We start from the raw sequence: 2,404 nt of genomic DNA, 5'->3' as shown, positions 1-2,404 counted from the left end.
ATTATATAGTACAGAACACAGTCTTTTAGATATATCTACAAATATAGGAAAAAGTGAAAAGTGTCTACCACAATAAAGGGGTGTGAGTAAAAACTGTTATTTTCAGTGTTTTAAGTGGGTGGATATGGGTGCTACTTCTACAATGATAGCCTTTATTGGGTCATTGTTTGAGGTACCTATTTTTCTTGGGAGGTAAGTGTGACCGCTGTAAGAGAACTCATGAGAGAACAATCCTCCAGTCAGTCTGTCTTTCACCTGGCAGCCGCATGACTCACGCCTAACCAAAGGGAACGAGACATGGAGCGGCCTTTCATCTTTTGGATTTTCTCTTTATTTTAATCTCATCTCCCCTGAAGGGCAGCCCAGTCGTCTGCTTAAACAAGTGTCGTGGTTTTCTGCGGCTTTTGTAGAGTAAACTTTGTTCACCCCAATGAAAGGTGTTTTACAGACTTTTTCTTGTTGGAGTTCAGCTTCCAGACTCACTAAATGGCCCTTAAGATGCAAAGTGACCTCTCATCTCCATCCACTTCTCTACCCCCCCCCCCCCCCTTCAGATGCTGTTTTTATATGTGTGATTTTGCAGGTTTTGCAAGCCGAGGCAGATTCTGAGTGCTTGACACGCATTTCTCTTGATGTACTGCGAGGAGGTGTGTCTGTTGGTTCGGGGTTGCAGAAAAGGAATCTGCAAAGCCAGCTTTAGCGGAGGCAGAAGACAGAGCTGTGAGGGATTTCGGAGTGCTGATGGGGGTGGGGGTGGGGGGCTGCGGGGGCAGGTTTTTTCAGCGCAGAGCCTCGCCCAGGTGCTGCTGGATCTCAGGGATTACAGCCGAGAGCTGATGACACAGAGAGCTAGTGGGTGCCCCCCCCTTCCCCATACATTCCTACCCCTGAGACCAAACACAAAAGATACCCCAGCACAGAGGCAGAGAGAGAGAGGCAGAGAAGGAGAGAGAGAGAGAGAGAGAGAGAGAGAGACCTGGAAAGGGTAAATACACCAGGCTTAGCTCTCCAATTACCACAACACCACAGAGATAAGTCAGTACTGAGTGGGAGAGTGGTGGAGTTACGCACTGCAACAGTTCCTTTGCATAGAGTGGGCTTTTTTTCTGTGTGTGTGTTTGGAAGAAATTACAGAATTGTGGATGCGTTCAACTCTTTCACTTGTACGACAGATTTTTTCCCATTTCCCCTGAAAATGGTGGGCCTCTCTTCCCCTTCAGCTGTCACTGGTAGGTACTGATTTGGCTGTGTTTCCTTCCTTTTTTCTTGTCTTGGCAACTTAACCTATCTCTCATTGGACCGTGCTGTGTTAGGCTTGTCTGGAGGCTTTCCTGAGACAAAAGTGGAACATTTGAATTGGATTTAGCTGTCTGTTGTCCATGTGTCCGGGCTGGAACCGATAAAACACAATTCTTCGATTTCCTGCTGTTGTGTGAACTTTGTTCTCGATAGAAAGGAGATAGCAATGTCCTTGAACGAGGATTTTTGGTAACGGGGAAAATTTTCCTGTGTCTCTGAATCAACAATTGTTCTGACAATGTCGTTTACGGAGTTTGGGTTTCTTTCTGGCAGTGGTTTACATAAAGCGCACCACTTTGTTAACACTTAAACGCCAGCTTTTTACTATCAGTGTTTGCAAAGTGCTGATGAACAGGTGAAAACTCTGGCAGTTAGAACAGGCTTCACACTGGCATTGAATAGATGCAGCTGAAAAGCCTGGCGTGTGTGTGGTGGACATGTTACAAGTGGTGCTTCTGGACTCTGTCCACTCTGTCATGTTGACCAGGTGCTGACTGTTTTTCACACTCTAACTGCGCTTCACAACTATGTGTGAGGTGGTAACCACTGTGATAGTTTCAATTAGAGGAGACAAAAGACAACCTCTACTTCAGTCAGGCTGTCACGTGCTGATTGAAAGCAGTGATTTCAGTTTACTTTCTGTACTCTGGCTTAATGGTATTTTGTCTTTAGTGTGTGGACTGAATGTGGGCAGCTTTATACATCATGTGTCAAATCTCTAAGATAGTGTTTATCACAGTGAATGATGCAGTAAAATAAATACATCTGAAGAGTTGGATGTGCTCTGCAGTGTCTTGAGGGTAATTTGAAGACAAAATGTAGTCTATGCCTGCTGCTTGTGGCCATCAGGCTGTTCCTTATGACACTTGGAAATAGTTAGGAAGCAAGTAGATTGTTTCCCTGAATTAGATCACAAGACAAAGTCAAATTTGACACATGGGTTTTTTTCTCATTTCAACATAGCTGAAGAGCACATCAGGCCACACTCAGTGCTTAAAGGCATTAAAGGGGTGGGGGGGGGGGGGGGGGGGGGGCGATGAATCAAGTTGACTTTAGTTTGTTGCCCGGGGGCTCTTTGCAGTAAAATAAAATCACTGTGCAGTGA

At 45.3% G+C, this 2,404-nt stretch overlaps 1 protein-coding gene across 1 annotated transcript in view; it reads left to right on the top strand.

Annotated features, from left to right (window-relative positions):
- The first annotated feature begins 1,032 nt into the window (after window positions 1–1,032).
- LOC118790889 (actin filament-associated protein 1-like 1) overlaps window positions 1,033–2,404 on the top strand; it is a 19,878-nt gene continuing 18,506 nt past the window's right edge. Inside the window, exon 1 of the mRNA XM_036548014.1 lies at window positions 1,033–1,229. Within this exon, the coding sequence (XP_036403907.1) occupies window positions 1,196–1,229 (34 nt within the window). The 5' untranslated portion in view covers window positions 1,033–1,195. The remainder of the gene's footprint in view (window positions 1,230–2,404) is intronic.

This window comes from Megalops cyprinoides, chromosome 16 (assembly GCF_013368585.1).
Source record: "Megalops cyprinoides isolate fMegCyp1 chromosome 16, fMegCyp1.pri, whole genome shotgun sequence".
In the NCBI taxonomy this organism is placed as follows: domain Eukaryota; kingdom Metazoa; phylum Chordata; class Actinopteri; order Elopiformes; family Megalopidae; genus Megalops; species Megalops cyprinoides.
This window is presented reverse-complemented; position numbering and strand designations above follow the sequence as displayed.